At 44.7% G+C, this 17,766-nt stretch overlaps 1 protein-coding gene across 1 annotated transcript in view; it reads left to right on the forward strand.

The window, feature by feature from the left end:
* The first annotated feature begins 2,397 nt into the window (after nucleotides 1–2,397).
* The window catches only part of KAT6A (lysine acetyltransferase 6A), a 60,346-nt gene continuing 44,977 nt past the window's right edge, over nucleotides 2,398–17,766 (forward strand). The window contains exons 1-2 of the mRNA XM_089538540.1: nucleotides 2,398–2,484; nucleotides 4,999–5,907. Of these exons, the coding sequence (XP_089394666.1) occupies nucleotides 5,305–5,907 (603 nt within the window). The 5' untranslated portion in view covers nucleotides 2,398–2,484; nucleotides 4,999–5,304. The remainder of the gene's footprint in view (nucleotides 2,485–4,998; nucleotides 5,908–17,766) is intronic.

Consider the following 17,766-nt stretch of genomic DNA (forward strand, 5'->3'; position numbering starts at 1 on the left):
GGAGAGAGAGCAGGGTTACTGTATCAGGATGATTTAAGGGCCTGAGATTTTAGGGCCAAAACCCTGAGACCTTCCAAGAACCACTTGTGATGCGACAGGAGTCATTCCTCATAGGGTTTTATGGTTGCCAGAACGTCCCCCATTTTAGTCACCCTCCTTTGGACACTTTCCAGCTTCTCAGTCTCCTTTTTGAATTGTGGTTCCCAGAACTGGACACAAGATTATTCCAAGTGGGGCCTGACCAAAGCAGAATAGAGTGGGACTATTACTTCCCTTGATCTAGACACTATACTTCTATTGAAGCTGCCTAGAATCGCATTGGCCTTTTTAGCTGCCGCATCACACTGTTGACTCATGTTCAACTTGTGGTTGAACTTGTGGACTCCTAGATCCCTTTCACATGGAGTTTCTGGACTGACTGACTGAATTGTTCTTCCGGTCAATGACCGGAAAATAAAACATACAATATGGGATATTTATGGTACAAAAGAGTATCCAAAGCGATCCTTTAAATGCAAAGCATCTGATGCGGATGTGATATCGCTGCTGCGCAAAGAACTGGCCCCTTTGGCTGTGATTTGAAGGGACCGATCAGCAGGGAAATAATCAATATAATCGATACAATGTGATTCAGGTTTGTCCAGGGATACAAAACTGAAATGAAATGGTTGCGATCCAGGAGCATCGTTATTGGGACAAATTAATATTAATAATAGTAATACATTTTATTTATAGCCTGCCTCTCGCTGTGGATTGAGGCGGATTACAACAAACAGCAATAACAATAAAATACAAGATACAATTAAAACCCACATTTCTAATTAATCCCCCTCCGTCATAAAAAGTAACAAACTAAAAGCAATAATGATATAAAACAAATATGAAACACTAATTAAAAGGAAATAAATTAGCTAAAATTAGAGGTAATTAGAGGTGAGACATCATATATATAAATTGTATATAAAAATAGGCATTCTGTCCCCCAAATAAAATTTTCCTTAAGTTCCTTAATACAGTATTAATGCAGCAAATTAAGATTTCATTTGAGGATTTGGGGCTCTTTCCCTTTAGCTTTTTGCTATTATCTTTGGGTATTGATTATATTGATTACATAGGTCTCTCTGGGAACAGGTTCAAACAGAGTGCTGGGAAATTTGATTTAATTAATCAGGATTCATTAGGAAATCAATGAGGCTGAACTCTTATTATTACTATTATGAGTTAAATCAGAGTAGAGTGGCCCTTTCCTATACATTGGGGAATCTGTTCTGGGTGGGGAAACCTTCACACGCTGAAATCCCATGACTTTCTATGGGCTCCGGAGGCCAGGGTTCAAATCCTAGCTCAGTGGCAGAAACCCACTGAGGGCAATGGGCAACTGATGTGTGCCATGATATCAGAGGCAGCATGGAGTAGTGGTTTGAGTGTTGGGCTATGAGACTCTAGGGGCCAGGGTTCGAATCTTGGCTACTGCAAAAACAACAACAACAAAGAAAGCCCTCTGAACAAATCTTGCCAGAATAGCAGGTCAGACATAAGATGGAAAGGAAGACACACAACAGCAACAACAGACAGGAGCATTTATTGCCTTGCTCCAGAGCAAAAACCCCATTGGAAATGAAGCCATTGCACACAATGACTTTCCAGTCAACACAGAAGGGATGCAAAAAGTGCAAAAAGTCACAGGAATCATTGCAAAGAATAAAAACGCCCAAAAAACATCAGAGGCTTCTTGCATTTTTTATTGACTTCTTCCAAGAAGCTGCTTGCAATGGACATGCCTAGCTTGGGCCAACACGCATGCGCACTCCTCCCCCTCCCCTCCTCATTACCGCCAAGGCTCCTACTTTGCGCATGCGCGCAGGGACATACACATAAACCCCAGCCAAACCGTCTCTCACTATTACCACCAAGGCCCCTAATTCGCGCACGCGCGCAGACACACAGATATCCTGAGCCTCACCATTACCACCAAGGTTTCGACTTCGCGCACGCGCAAAGAAATACACAACATATCCCCAAGCCAAGCCCTCCCTCACCATTACCACTAAGTTCGCGCATGCGCAGAGAGACACACACTATACCCCGAGCCAAGCTCTCCCTCACTATTACCAAGGCCTCCAGTCCGGGCATGCGCAGAGAGACACACAACCTATACCCGAGCCAAGCCTCACCATTACCACAGAGGCCCCCGAGTCGGCGCATGCGCAGAGAGCCACACACATCCCGAGCCAAGCCGCGGCTGTTCCCTGACTCGGCCTGCCCTCCCTCCTCTCCTCCTCCTCTCGGCTTCTCCCTATTGGTCCGCTGGCTCCCTCCTGAGGCCCCGCCCCCTCCCCCTCCCTCCGGGGCTGTTCCCGTGTCCGGCGCCGCCCCTCCCTCCGCGTCGCTCGGGGAGCCTCCAAGATGGCCGCCGTGTCAGTTTGGGTCTCGGCCGCCATCGTCGGGCCTCTGCCTCCTGGGCTCCGCCTCGCCTAGGCCCCGGTGAGTGCAGGCCGCGGGGCCGAGGAGGGAGGACGGGGCGCGGAGGGAGAGAAGGAGGGAGGGAAGGGGACGGGGCGGCGAGGCGGAGGGCTTCCCTTGCGCCAGGCCCGGGCCTCCTCCTCCTCCTCCTCCTTCGCGCGGCAGGTGCAGGCCTCTCCGCCAGAGACGCCGCGGCCTAAGCAGCGGCCCAGGCCCAGGAGGAGGAGGAGCGGCGGCGGAGGAGGAGGCGGCGGCGGCCTGGGTCCCTCCTCCGGCCTCGGGCCCCTGCTAGGCCTCTCTCCCTTCGCACCCGCCTCGGCCTCGGAGGCGGCCTTTTCGGCCCCGAAAGGGCAGAGGCGGCGGCGGAGGGAGCGAGGGAGCGAGGGAGGCCCGAGGTGTTGTGGCGCCGCCGCCGCCGCTTTCCCTCCTTACATAAGCCTCCTTCCTCCTTGGCTCCCTCTGGGACTTAGGCCGCCGGTCTCTAGGATTGGCAAAGGACGCTCTCCCTCCTCCTCCTTCCTTCCTTCCTTCTCTCCTCCAGACTCCTTTCTTTTCCATCTACAACTGGAGCCTCTCTTTGGCAAAGGACCCTCTTCTCCGCCACAACCAGGCCCTGAAGCCCACTCAGCCCCGATGGCGGCTCGGCTTCATATCGGGCAGTCAGCCCCTTCCTTCTCTCCTCCAGACCCTTCTTTAAAGCCCCCAACCAGGCAGGGAGACGGAAGTCTGGACATTGAGCAAGTTGTCAGCCCAGGAGGCTCTCTCTCTTCAAACTTTTCCCGGCCGGGAGAAGGCGAAGATCTAGCCCCCTTCGTCTGCGGAAGAGAATGCGACTCAGGGGGAGAAAGAAGTTGGCAGCAGCAGTCTAGTCCCTAGACTAAGAGTCTGCTTCCTCAGATGCTTTGGAGGAATTGCACTTCCTTGGAGACACTGACAGATTTCCTCTCCATTCGGCTAAATTTGGGGCTTTCAAAGAGATGGCCCCTTATTCTGTGGAATCGGTCCATAGAGAGATCCTGCAGCACCTTTGAGACTCACTGAAAGGAGGAACCTTCGTAGACCAAAGTCTATGTCCTGAGATGCTGCCAACCTCTTTCTCTGACTGAGTCTCAAAGGTGCTCCTGGAACATGCCTTTCAGACCCGGATTCCTCTCCCTGGGCTCAGTTTGGAGGCTGCTTCTGCTCCCTGGCAGTGAAAGGCTTCCCTCAGCAGCAAAGGATATTGTGCTTAGACCTCAGGTCGACCTGTCCTGGGTAATTTGGGATCACATTAAAAGCATGGTACAGGCCAGATCCACACTGCAGAAAGAACCTGGATCCACACCGCTTTGACTACTGCCGTGGCTCCATGCTGTGGGGTCCTGGGGTTTGTAGTTTCATGAGGCGATTGGCCTTCCATCTCAGAGAGTTCTCTTGCCCAATAAATGATAAATCTTAGCATTTCATAGCATTCAAAGTGGGGTCAGACCAGATTGTTTCTGCTGCGCGGATGGAGCCCTAGTTGCCCTTAACCTCCCCGGTTTTATCTAATTCAAAGACATAGCCGTGTGCGTCAGGAAAACCAGCAAACAGGGATCTTGGAGCACCTTTGGGACTAACTGAAAGTTCATGCCAACTTCTTTCAGTCCAGTTTTCAGTTAGTCTCAAGGGAGCCACAAGATCCCCTTTCCTTCCAATTTTATATACTTCGTAAAAATGTTAATAGTGGTAGATATGTCCGTTTGTTTTTTGTACACCTGTTTACAAGTGTTTTTCCCCCCGGGTGAAGCGAGGAACCGGGATTTAAGTGGCTTTTTCTCCTTTGCAAGTTGCTAGCACCTTCTCTTGACGGATGGCATCTCGCTGCCACAAGGTCAGAGTTGTTGGAGAACAGGCCTATTTCAAATGCCATTTCTTTAATCGCCTTTTATTTTAGCCGCAGCCAAATGTTCTTGGAAGGACCCTTCGGGTTTCTGGCCCGGCTATTGTGGATAAAAATGGCCTTTGGTCTGATCCAACTCCAGGGCTTTTAAAATCATTGCTGTAATATATATAGTGCAGATACAATGCCAGTGTTGCTGTGATGGACTAGAACAGTGATAGTCAAAGCGACAATCCATGGTCCAGTGCTAGTCGTGTGAGCATTGGCTGATGCTCCTGGGTGAGTTTCCAAGAAAGGAAGCTATGGCCTGTTACAGACTGCCAAAATAAAGCTGCTTCAGGTCTCTTTGGAGGTATGCTGTTTAAATGATGCATGGGTCCTAAGAGTCCGGAGGTCGTGCCAAAGCCACACTCCAGTCCTAAGCACTGGAGTGCAGCTTTGGTGCAGCTTCCGGAGTCTTAGGATGCATGCATCATTTAAACAGCATCCCTCCAAAGAGACCCCAAGCAGCTTTATTTTGGCAGTCTGTAACAGGCCTATGTCTAACAAATATGGTGCCAGCCCCTGCCATCTCCCCACATCTGATAGTTTAAGTAGCACTGGGCTAGAGAAACCTTGTAGTATTGTGAGGTTTGTTAAAAAGTGACATAACTGTGTTTTTTCTCTTATTGCAGGTGTGTTTTTCCTTGTGTGTCCGGTTCAGACATCAAGGCCTGGAGTGAGCTGGACTGAACTCTTTCCACCTGTGCGCTAGCTGTTTGGAGGATTCATTGGAAAACATGAACCAGGTTACATGGTTTTTTAAACAGAAAGTGGGAAGCACTCATGTTTGAAGAAGGAAGAGCAGTTTGGGGCAAAGAAGGTGGTATGCTATGGTTAACTGGTCCCCATTCTCCGACCATCTCTTTCCCCACTGCGTGAAACTCCTTCAGCACAGGGATAAGGGATAACGACTCTATGGATATACAGAATTGTTCACCATGGTAAAACTCGCGAACCCGCTGTACACGGAGTGGATTTTGGAGGCGATTAAAAAGGTCAAGAAGCAGAAGCAGCGCCCTTCGGAAGAGAGGATATGCAACGCCGTGTCTTCGTCCCACGGTTTGGACCGCAAAACTGTTCTGGAACAGTTGGAACTGAGTGTTAAGGATGGAACCATTTTAAAAGTTTCCAATAAAGGACTGAATTCCTATAAGGATCCTGATAACCCTGGGCGAATAGCACTTCCCAAGCCACGAAATCATGGAAAGTTGGATGGCAAACCCAACGTGGACTGGAACAAACTGATTAAGCGGGCGGTTGAGGGCTTGTCGGAGTCCAGTGGTTCGTCACTGAAGAACATTGAGCGCTTCTTGAAAGGGCAGAAGGATGTGTCGGCTTTGTTTGCAAACAGTGCTCCTTCTGCCTTCCACCAGCAATTGCGTCTGGCTGTCAAGCGTGCTGTTGGCCACGGCCGGCTCCTTAAAGATGGACCTCTCTACCAACTCAATACGAAAGCAGCCGCAAACGCAGAGGGGAAAGAGAGCTGTGAGTCTCTTTCTTGTCTGCCTCCCGTATCGCTCCTTCCACATGAAAAGGATAAGGTAAGGAATGCTCAGCTTCTGCTGGTTGTGGTGTCAAAAGATGGGTCGAGGGCTCAAGATTACTTGCTTCATGGGAAAGTACTTTTGACATTGTAAACTGTGAGATGAGAGTTTCCCAGTTCGGATTTCAGCTCAGCCCTGAACTCCCAAGAGGCTTTTGACAAGGCTCTCCGTTTGCAGTATGGGAATAACAATACTTTTACAGGTCTGTTGAAGGATAGAGTTTTAAAAATCTCTCTTGAGATGCTGGTAATATTGCTAAATAGTGCAGTTAAAAGGAGTGTGAACATACCTTGTATGTTTTTGTGGTAAATGGGGTGTTAGTTCCACTTGTTGGTGGTTTGTACCCTGTTAGAATAGTAAACATAAAATCCCCTGTGAAAGAATAAGAGTAGATGTAGAATGGTGCAGAGGGATTCTTATTTTAAAGGTTTACATGTTAAATAAAAAGACTGGTAGATTTTACTAAGTTGTTACCAACTTGTTACTAAGTTGTGGGAAATCCACAGGACAGATGTAATGCATTTGTAACTGTTCCTTCTTTCACCGAATTCGCAGCCATCATCTGGTTCTGCTCTTCAAAATGGAGGGCTCTCCCTTCCTCCCAGGATTTCCATGTTTTGCAGAATAAAACATTTTCACTTTCCTTTTCCTAGCTACTCACTTGCGTCCTGTGTGAGAAAAATAAGTTCTGGCTGTTACTAGAAGTTTGCTGGAGTAAGAGATCAGAGATCTATCTGGACTGTTTGAATGAAACTGCCTTTGTACTTTACTTTTCTGTCAATACTGGAGAGCAGGGAAGAGTCCTAAATTCATGGTTTTACTTTCTAAGTAGATGGTGATGAGCAAAAGAGTGTACAGTAAGTTCTTGATACTTCCAGGAAGTCTTAAAACACCACCACTGCATGGCAATAGGAAGAAAATACAGAGTGTAATGTAGTAGTAACACCAGGAAGTTTTAACTGCTGGCATTCACAGCAGCCTTGAGATACTTAAGGAACCATAAACGTAATTCTGGTAGATTGTTTATGATAGTGTGTAAAAGACTAGGCAGACAGTGGAGTAATAGTCAGTGAAGAGCTTGAAAACCAGTGTTCAAGCCCTTGCTAAGCCATTGGCTTGTAAGATGACAAGTAGTTGGCTCTTGGCCTCAGCTCACCTACTATTGAGTAAGAATAACATTGGCCTGTCTACTTGACAGTGGTAATGTGAACGTTAATAGCTCTGATAGGCCTTGGTATAACTTGCTATTGAGAACTTAGTAAAGGGCTTAGACAGAGGGGGGTTGTGGGAATCCTTTACAGAATTTGAAACACAGTCATTCTGCACTCCTTCTGCTGATTGTCATGATATCTTCATGAGTTATTTCCAAAGGCACAAGTACCATTGGCTTGATTTCTAAAAGTATTGTAGCACCGTTGACTTTTGAATGGTAGTTTTCAGTGTTTTACTGCCCTCCTTGCGCTTGGTAGATGTTATGTGAGAGATGTAGGAATATGGAAATAGCTGTGCTGGACCAGCTCAAAGGCTTCATTTCACCCAGCGGCCAGACGGATGCCTGTGAGATGTTCGCAGTCAGGACATGAACGCAACAGCACCCTCCCATTCATCTTCCCCAGCAACTGGTGTTCAGAAGTGCATTGCCTCTGACATGAGAGAAAAGGTATAGCCATGGGATTAGTAGCCACTGATGGCTTTATTCTTCAAGAAAGTGGATTGTGTTCATTCTCACAGCAGCAGTTGTCTAGATGCGTATTGGTTTTGTATCGAATAAATACGGTTGTGCAGCTGTGCTTTTAATCTTGATTCTTGGGATTCTTTACTAGGAAAGGTCTAGCACGTATTTTTAAAGCAGGATAGCACTGGTTAGTCTCAGAGCAAATAGATAACTGCCGGGGATACTAGTTGTGGTCTTGACTGATCATTCTGTGCAGTTTCCATTGGCAAGAGAAGATTCTTCCTGGCCATTTTTTCCCATTGGCAACTGATTGTCCTGTGTGTTACCTGTGCTCTGCTTTTCTTCCAAGGAGCATTGGGTGGTATATTTTGAAGTGATCCACTTTTATTCCCATGACAATGTTGTGAAGTAGATAATACTGAGAAATACAGACTGACTTGCAGTTACTAGTATGAGCCAAGGCTGGAGCGCATTTAGAATCCTGCCCTTCTGTCTAACACTCCAGTTTTACTTGTCTCTTCTCTGCTGGCTCCTCCATCCTCTGTGGCAATCATCCCCAAAGGTTCTAGAGATAGGATGGGACAGGCAATCTAGTACCATCTAGATATTTTGCCAACCCATTGGCCATGTATGGACAGTTGCGAATCGAGGGCATGGTTGCCTAAGCCATTGTAATATTTCCTGTTGGAAACCTTAGCTTTCAGGGAGTGAGTGGGAGGTGGAGAGGGCATCCCAGGGAGACTGGCATCAGACATTCAGTGCCAAGACCTTTTTTGGTTGAGGGTTATGTACCCCTCCATAGACTGGTGTCTTTGCTGCCTCTTCATTAGTTTCTGTAACTGCTTGTTTTTGATGTTGACAACACAGCTCAGTTGTGTATATTTGGCTTTATGTTTCCTGTGGCAGAAGCATGATCTGGGAAGTAATACACAATTACAATTATATGTGCATTGACCCTGATTATTGAGAGCACCAGTAAAAATGACAAAACAAGTTGAATGGCTTGTTTTGAGATGTATATGGGCCCTTGATAGCCAATGGGGTTTGCTTCCAAGACCTGCTGTGCGTGCCAAAATCTGTGGATGTTCAAGTCCCATTAAACACAAAGGCATAGCAAAATGGGCTTTCTTATATAAAATGGCAAAATTACAGTTTGTGTTTTGAAATTTAATGTTTTCAAACCGTGGATGGTGTAATCCATGGATAAAGAACCCACAGACATGGCTTACCAACTGTATATCTATCCACCAGTTGGGATTCTGCTCCTTCTGGCTATAGAGGGTTTCCATTGGACTCTGACATAACTCCCCACTTCCTCAGTGCACGAATCCCTGCTGTATACTCCAGGGAGCAATACAGGGGTACTTCCAGTTGAATTAAAGCTTGGGCTCAGAGTGATATGTCCAGCAGGGTAAACTGGCTGATGCGGGAGAGAGATGTCAGAGGAGTGAAGTGTTAATGCTGAATTCATTGAGACCCCTCCATATCTTATTCTCACATGGAACCCAGTTGCAATCCAAAGCCATCTTACTGGAAAGTAACTTCTCCTGCCTTTAATGGGTTATGTCTGAGTAAACATGGTTAGATTTGGGCTCTGAGGTGAGTGTTGTTCCTAGGTTCTGTGTGGAATATTTACATAACCGCTGTTACATGTTTGACTTCTGAAGAAACAAAGAAATACTCAGCAAACATTATTCTGTTTCTTGAGCCTTAAAGCACTTGGCAAAGTTTTTATACGACTGTTAGCCCGCTCTTTGGTCTAAACCAGCCTTGTAAGTGTGTCAATCAGGGTTACTGGCCTGGAAATGTTTTGCAAGTTTGAGGAGTAGGCTTTCATCCGCGGCTAGTGTTGAATCCAAATAGGCGTGGAAGGAGCAGCAGAAGTGGTTTGTGAGCCTGCTTACTCACCTGTGTGGAATTCCTTGTGGTCTCTGGCAGAGATGGGAAATATGTTGTTAGGCTACAGCTCCCAACATCTGTGTCCATCAGCCATGATAACTGAGATTGAGGAGACTTGGAGTCTAATGGAATATTACAGATTGCCTGTCCCTGGCTGTTTCTGTGATGATCAAATAGATATCTGAGTTCGAAATATTTATTTATTTATTGTATTTATTTGTATCCCGAAAGACTGACAGACAGTGTTGATGCTCATTCATTGCACTTTTTCAGCAAGATAATGCCATTGGTTAAAGCAAACTATACCTCTAAAACTTCCTTTGTATGCATTCCACTGCTTGTTCCCCAACATTAATAGTGAAACTTTAAACTCATGGTACCACTTGCTTACATGATCTTGCTCAGCTTTGCTTCTATATGCTTCCTGTGGTGTTTAGGTGCTGCTTAAAAGCCCTGACTGCTGGAAGGCGATAAATGCATCTTGAAGTCTAGGATAGGTTAATGAAAGTATGCTGCTTCACATACAGGCCCCCCAACACAACAAGGTTGGACTTCTTAAAGTTTAAACCCTTAAGAAAAGATGGACTAAACAATTCAGTCCCAGTCAGTCTTCTTGAATTCTATCTTCTGAGCTGTAGAACTCTTTGGGTGGCTATTCAGATGTTATATTTCAAGTGATTTGTCTGTAGTGCAGGTATGTTGTAAATCAGTGCTTCTCAAAGTAGTGAGCCACAGACTGGCAGCGGTCTGCAAGCCTTGGCTGCTGGTCTGCAGTGAGTTCCTAGAAAACAGTGTGGAAACAATACTAGGGCACTGATTTCAGTCCCTAGCACATGGGGAAAATACTCCACTCTTCTACATCACGTGGTTTGAGAAGGGCTGTTGTGAAGCATTGTTATAAATCACTTAGCACTCTAATGTTATAGTTAGCTCCTAGTTAAACAGATACAGTAGGAATAATGTCTGATGCATTCCATGGTTGTTCTGGACATTTCAGATACAAAATGGAGTTATACAAGTGTTTGTTTAATACAAGCTTGGTTAATTAGTATGAGTGGCCTTCTCTGAGACTTACTTGTTTTCATTCCCAGTTTTCAAGATTCAAACCATTCTTACTTTTATCTTTATCTAACCCAGAAATGGGAATGTGCTGTTGTTGCGTGCCTTGAAGTGGCTTCTAACTTATGGCAACTTTGAGACAAATCTGTCATGTGGTTTTCTTGGTAAGACTTGTTCAGAGGGAGTTTGCCTTTGCCTTCCTTTGAGGATGAGAGAGTGTGACCTGCCCAAGGTCACCCAGGGGGTTCTGTGGCTGAGCAGGGAGTTGAACCCTGGTCTCCAGAGTCACAGTCCAGTGCTCAAACCATTATGCCATGCTTTCCAGTGGATTGCGACTCTGGCAAGGATAGCCAATGGTAAGGAATGCTGGCAGTTGCAGTCCAACAGCAGCTTGATTCCCACCTCAATGTAACAATATTGTTAACATACTTAGTCACTGTTGGAAATGTATGTGTGTGTGTATGTGCCTTCAAGTTGCTTGATGACTTGTGGTGACCCCATGAATTTCATAGGATTACTCAGAGGTGTTTGTGCCAGTTCCTCCTCTGAAGTATTGCCGACAGTACCTGGTCTTGGTTGGTGGTCTCCCATTGAAGTATTAACCTGAGCTGAACCTGCTTAGCTTCCAAAATCAGCCAGGATCTGGTACTTTAAGGGTATTTAATGTTGGCCCTGAAATGTTGCATACATTTAATTATAATTGTAGGGAGCCAGTTTTGCACAATTACAAGTAAACGTCTCATGGAGCAGATTAATAGGAACATACTGTACGTTCTAGGAATATTAAATCAAAACATGTCATCGATTTTGGGTGTGGTTTGTGTTGGAAGTATAATGCAGAATTTGAAAGCTTTTTGTGCAGAACTGGAGTGTCCATCTGTGTCTTACTCATGTAGTTAATAGCTCTTGGTTGTTGATAAGGGAAAACGGGATTCTCTGGGATCTCCCACAGAATTATTCAAACAAAGCTACTCAGGTAGATGTAAATAATTTTTAAACCATGATATCCCGTCTTGTTAGGTGGCAGATAACTTTCCAGTGCGATAATATTAGAAGTGATGATACTTGGGAAAACTTGGAAGGATGAATATTTTCTTGTTTCAAACAAACTTGTAATTCTGAGACTCTTAGGGATTAGTCTGTTGACTAGCCTTTCTCAACCTGGGCCTTATCATCTCTGCCTACTGACCATGTTGGCTGGGAGGTTATAGTCCAGGAGAGAGACCCAGTGGGGAGAAAGCTCATGGTTTGGAGAAACTGTGTAAGCCTGGCTTTTGTTTCCCGTAGTAAGGGGTTTTCTTTTAATTGGAAACCATAAAACAAGTGCCATCTAGAGTCTGGACCAGTGGTTCCCAAACTGTGGTCCTCCATAGGTTTTGGACTTCATAGCCCAGAGTTCCTGTCTGTTGGCCAAGCTCTGCGTATATTTTTTGTAAATGAAATGGCTTCTGGGTTCACCAAGAACTGCTAGAAGTAGACTTGGCATGGTCTTAATTTTCACAGATTGAAGAGGAGCTATCCAGAGTCTGAAAATGCGTTGCCCATTGAGGTGCTGCAGGAACCACTCCCAGAGGATAATGGTTTTTGAAGCAGGCCTCTCTTCTTGCTGCCATGTGGCATAATGTAGTGCACAGCTTGTGTAGAACTGCAGCCTTGCAGCACCTTTCAGGTCTTTTCAAGCACATCCATCAGCCCTCCTTTAAGCTGAGAGGTGCTCCTTTCAGGCCTCCAGCGTGTCCCTGGACAATTGCAGATCAGAAGTCAATGGATTCACCGTCTCGCCGGTCATGTCACATCAGCCTTGGTATTACTAGCAGCTTGTTTTGTTTCATATTGTGTTTGCTGTCCTTCGGTCCTCTTCTTGTTCTTAGGAAAAAAGAGTTGGGTATTTAGAAGTGGCGTGCTGTGTTTATTTTTGGCCTACCTGTAGCCATTATCTCCTTTCAGCTGGAAACTGAGCAGTTCTTTCCCTCCGGGAATCTGAAGTTAGAGGAAGGAAGAGGGAAAAAAGAGTACAAAAAATAGCAACCATTTTTCTGTTTGCCTCTTGCATAAGATGCTGGTCTCTTCTTCCTTTCCCTGCAGTGCTCTAGGGAGGGTCAAAATAAGGATCATAGTTAAGGTCTGTGCATGCAACCAGTGACTCCTCCTTGTCTTTTCTGGTGCATGGGATCTGGACAAGACTCTGAGGGCAGAGATGTATGTAGAGAGAAACCTTTTGGCTCTGCTTTATGACAAGCAAGAAAGACAGAAGCAGATGCAGTGTGCCAAGGAACATTCAGACTCAATTTTGCAGAGTGCTTTTTCAATGGCTAGGAGGTGGTTAGAAGGAGAATATCAAAGCCTGTATACCAGGGTTGGCAAAGATGTTTGCAATTAGGATATGGAACAAATAAATACGGAACAAATTACTTCTTGAACTTTGTAGCATTGTTCTTTATCAATTGGTAAGATTTCTTCAACATAACACTTGGTTTTGGTTTTGGCTTTGTTATCTGTAAACCAAAAGCAATGCTTTAATTTGGTAAGGAGTCCTCTTAATTTGAATACATGAGGAAGTGTTTACAATTGTTTTGCAAAGTTTACTGTTTTATCAAATGCAACAGTATGGTCTTGCTTCTTGATAAGTACAGACAGTTAAAGACAGCAAACTTATCAGACTAGAGGGAAATCTTGATCACATTTTTTCCTGGCGTAGTTTAGTTTGTTGGAACAGTTAACAGGCAGAATAGTAGCAGAGTGGATGAACTGATGGCTTAAATAAGGACAATTTAGACTACTAAGTTAACTGGGTGTTCATCTTTTAAATTATTGCATATTCTATATAAGCATGTCTGCCGATTGTGTGTTATAATAACTAAACCATAGGATGACTATAAAGTATATAGTGAAGTAGAGCCTCTGTGTTTTTCATAGGTATAGTCCAGAACTTCAAGTCTTGCAGCCTACATACTTTCTTGCATTATAGTTTTGATGTGTAAAAGAGCACAGCAGAGAACTGAGAGATGATGAGGTCTTTCTCAGCTTTGTTGACACATTTAGGGATGCTAAGCAAAACTGGTTACTTCTGGCCCTAAAAATGCCAGAACCAAGGGCTGGTAAATAACTGTCTGGATCAGGGTTGCTTCATGAGATGGAATTTGTTTTACATTTTGTAATAAACAACAGTATATGGCTGTGTTGAATTTATAATACTTGAACTCAACATCAGTAGGCAGTAATGGCTGCTGCTGAACGGTGATAGAAGTGGTAAGGAAAAGAAATCTGCGCCCTTACTGTTGGGCCCTATGGGCAGTCAGCTGAAGCAGCACTGTGAAGGGCTGCTGCAGGTCTAGGGCCAGAAATAGTGTTCCCATGTTGTGTATATAGGGCAGTGGTGTCACTGGGTGTGTGGACCACACCAGATGACACCTCATAGGAGAGGTGATGCCTTAGTGGAGTCCTCCCACTGCAGCAGAGGGATGAGCGCACCCCTTGTGGCTTCAATGCAGCCCTGGCTTATCCCCTGGGAGGTGACAGCGAGGTGGGCAAGGGCATGAGTGCATCCCTCGTGGCTTATTCGCCACCTGGCTTCCTCCCCAGGGAGGGAGCACAGGCAACCGGAAGGGGCAAGCATGCCCCTCGTGGCTTTGTCACTGGTCAGGCTCTCCCCACCTACACTGGATATCACCAAGCCTGATGGTATAAGGTATTGCTTTCTGTTCACCAGAAGAGCAGCTGCATGATGGTGAGCATGCCACCCTCTGATTCAGTTGCCTCCAACAGAATCACACCAGCACAGGGAGCCTTTTCCTCTCAGATGCTGCTCAGTTTTATTTCTGGCTGCTATCTAGTTTGTTGTAACATATAAATATGGGCTTTATATCAGTTGTCTTTGTTTTAAGGGTTTGGGCCAGTTTTGTTCATCTTCACATTTGAAACATTTCATTTCCAGCTAGTTTCCATTATTTAAAAGTACAGTGGACTCTTGATATCTGTGGGCTTGCCATCCACAGATTTAACCATCCGCTGACGCTAAGCCCTGTTGAATTCAATGCATTGCGCCTGCCATTAAGTACAATGAGACTCAAGATCTCACCTTTTTTTAATCCATGGGGTGGTGGTGGTGGTCTGGAATGGATGCCCCATGGATGTAAAGGGTGGACTGTACTGTATTCAAGATGTTTTTAAAAAACGAACAAACCCTGATTTTAAAATAAAGTTTAAAGTTTTTACAAGAAGTTACTTGTTTTTCTTCACCCTGAATAGTGCCTCTCTTCTTTAGAATTCTTCTGTTTTACTAATATATTTGGATAGGTCAGTTGGGGCTGCATTAACATAACTAGAGATTATCCCGCCAGAGGGGTCTTTGGTCGTAAAAGAGAGCATAATTCAGAGAATTTCTGTTTCTGCGTAATGAGTTCTTAATACCGCAGCAGTTCTTCTTGCCAAAAGGAGGATAGTTAATACTACTTAGCAAAGGGAGGAAGCAAACAAGCTATTTATAGCTGCATTTTATAATGCTGGGGGTTGCCTCTCTGATACAAGTGATGCAATAAGAAAGATCTTTTGAAACTTTACTCAGGACACAAGCAACAACTGTGTAAGCCTTATTCTGTTGGACTTGGTTATGAGTTGATATATGTACAGGACTGTGCTTGCAAACCTTTTGAGCTTTTCTAGGTAAGGCACCACACACAGATATTGTTTTGTTCTTTTTTTTAACCCCAGACAAAGCAGATCAAAGAAGGGCCTCCAAGTGGAAATGACAGTCCTTTTGGGGCACTGCATGGGCTATGCATCTTATTTAGTAATCCATATACTTTTAAAGTTAGTGTCAAACAACTCTTTGAAAGCTAGTTTAATTGTAGAGTTCATTTTAACACAATGGTATTTGGTTCTCACCATTCATAATCGAGGTTTCTATGAGTTTTCTATGCCAAAGAGCAAACCAAATAGTAACAGCCAGAGATCATTAAGTTTCCTCTGAGTTGACAGGGAATCTCTACCTTTACCTTTAGGGTTTTGTTAGAATCATAGAATCGTAGAGTTGGAAGAGACCACAAGGGCCATCCAGTCCAACCCCATTCTGCCATGCAGGAAATCCAAATCAAAGCATTGACAGATGGCCATCCAGCCTCTGCTTAAAGACCTCCAAGGAAGGAGACTCCACTACACTCCGAGGAAGGAATGTCTTCCACTGTCGAACAGCCCTTACTCTCAGGAAGTTCCTCCTAATGTTGAGGTGGAATCTCTTTTCCTGCAGCTTGCATCCATTGTTCCTGGTCCTGTTCTCTGGAGCAGCAGAAAACAAACTTGCTCCCTCCTCAATATGACATCTCTTCAAGTATTTAAACTGGGTTATCATATCACCTCTTAACCTTCTCTTCTCCAGGCTAAACATCCCCAATTCCCTAAGTTGTTCCTCATAGGACATGGTTTCCAGACCCTTCACCATTTTAGTTGCCCTCCTTTGGACACGCTCCAGTTTCTCCGCAGCCTTTTTAAATTGTGGTGCCCAGAACTGGACACAATATTCCAGGTGGGGCCTGACCAGAGCAGAATAGAGTGGGACTATTACTTCTCTTGATCTAGACACTATACTTGTATTCATGCAGCCTAAAATTGCATTGGCCTTGTTAGCTGCTGCATTGCACTGTTCACTCATGTTCAACTTGTGGTCTACTTGGACTCCAAGATCCCTTTCACATGTTGTCTCATTCAGCCAGGTGTCCCCCGTCCTATATTTGTTGGAAGTAGTTGGATCAAGTGTTGGTTGGTTTAATGTTGTGAAGGTGCTCTACTGATGGACTAGCAAAGAGGTATTTACACAAGATGGAGCAATAAGCTGACATGATTCTGATTTTTTTGGTGGTAGCAGAGAGGTTAGGGTCAGCGTCCAACTTGACAGGTTAAGGTACATGCCAACAGCATGGTAACAGTTGCTTTGCATTTTTCCTCCTCCTGCTTTTTCCTCTGAATGTAAGTAATATTTTGGATTTTATTAATCATATTTGAAATGCTTTCTTCTATGTTAGTCATTGAGAGTATTGCATTGTGATAGTACTAGTAGTTTCAAGGAGGTAGGAGGCAAATTTTGGATTGTGATTGTAGAAAAATATTATTTCCCTCATGGTAGCTGTCTAGTCCATCTTTCTGGGGATGCAGTTCTTTCCCAGCAGTTTAACATCTGCATGAAACCTTTGGGAGAATGCTGCAGATATATGAGCCCTGCAGGTATATGCTTCAGCATAATAACTGAATTGCTAATACCAACAACCAGTTCTCCTTCACACTGAATCCAAAATAGGTGCTTGAAATTTTATCTGCAGTCTGTGGTTGGCTGAGAATGATTAAATATAAATCCAGTCTAGATAGGACAAGGTTTATGATAGCAAAGGCTCATTGACTATTTGATTTGGAAATTACTTGTTCTTGGCAAGACCAGGCTTTCTTCTAAGCATCAGATGTACAGGGTTCTGTATTGTTAGGTGGCCAGCTTGTGGCAGTTGTAAAGATTGCATTATACTAGCTTCCAGGGATACTCCAGTTATACTTGCTGCTGGAAGATAGACCTTTGTGTGCTTTGCAGGCTAGATTGCGCTGTCTTTGAGAATAGATTGGACAACTCTGCCTATTTTATCTGTTCATACATTGTGATGTCGAAGGCTTTCACGGCCGGCATCCATGTTTTTTGTGGGTTTTTCAGGCTATGAGGCTGTGTTCTAGAAGAGTTTATTCCTGTTTATTTACGAGTTTATTTAAAGTCTTCTAGAACATGGCCTCCTGGCCCCAAAAGCCCACTAAAAACTATTCTTACATTGCCTATGTTGAAACCGTTGCATTGCTTGTCTGTGTGGTTCCATACCCATGGCGGTGCTTTGCTTTTTAAACCTTACATCCATAAAATATCTTGTGTCCTGGTCATATCAGAGGATGTTTCCCTCCATATTATATCTCACACGTAAATAAAGATGCGCAGGAGAAACCCTGGTTTAGGTCAAGAGACAATATTGGCAGATTGGATAGCCTTTTAAGCCTTTGTCCATATGACTTATGTTGCCTTTCCTGTAGCAGCCAGAAACTTTAGAAAGCAACTTAGGAGCCAGGAGCTACCTCATAGAAAGCCAACATGTTTGTGGAATGGCTGGTTTTGGGTGGAGCTGTTATACAAAATGATTTGTGGCAGCCAGTGTAGTGTCAAGAGATGAGGAGAAACCTCACCCATGTCAGCGTGGTTTGTC

Source organism: Sceloporus occidentalis, unplaced genomic scaffold (assembly GCF_023333645.1).
Source record: "Sceloporus occidentalis isolate IW3139 unplaced genomic scaffold, rSceOcc1.0.p SCAF_9, whole genome shotgun sequence".
Taxonomy (NCBI): domain Eukaryota; kingdom Metazoa; phylum Chordata; class Lepidosauria; order Squamata; family Phrynosomatidae; genus Sceloporus; species Sceloporus occidentalis.